The 383-nt window shown below is 54.3% G+C and overlaps 1 protein-coding gene across 1 annotated transcript in view; it reads left to right on the top strand.

Annotated features, from left to right (window-relative positions):
• Positions 1-383, top strand: part of LOC119594888 (macrophage mannose receptor 1-like) — a 5,267-nt gene that overhangs the window by 2,303 nt on the left and 2,581 nt on the right. The window contains exon 5 of the mRNA XM_037943963.1: positions 22-249. Coding sequence (XP_037799891.1) covers positions 22-249 — 228 coding nt within the window. The remainder of the gene's footprint in view (positions 1-21; positions 250-383) is intronic.

Below are 383 nucleotides of genomic sequence, written 5' to 3' on the forward strand. Positions count from 1 at the left end.
CATTTTTCTCCGTTTCCCCAGAGGCCGCGAGCGCAGCGCTGGCTCCCTTCGGCCCGTCGGCGGTGGGCGGCCGCGTCACGTGTCCCATGCTCTTCGTGGAGGTGGGAGGCCTGTGCATACTGTTCATCACGTGGGAGGAAGAGACCTGGGAGGACGCTCGGCAGGCGTGTGCGGGAGCCTCCAGCGACCTCCTGGCCATCACCAACGTCGAAGTGTTTCGAGCTCTTTACCTCTACATTCATCTAGATAGTAAGTTCACTTCAAGAGGTACACCATGTTTTATATGAGTTTAAGGTAACAAAACAGATAATAAGCGTATTTTGGGGGTAATTAGTCTGAGAACACCATTGGAACGGCATGCCCTCAGATATCGAAAGACCCTG

The sequence above is a fragment of the Penaeus monodon genome, chromosome 34 (assembly GCF_015228065.2).
Source record: "Penaeus monodon isolate SGIC_2016 chromosome 34, NSTDA_Pmon_1, whole genome shotgun sequence".
Classification (NCBI taxonomy): Eukaryota; Metazoa; Arthropoda; class Malacostraca; order Decapoda; family Penaeidae; genus Penaeus; species Penaeus monodon.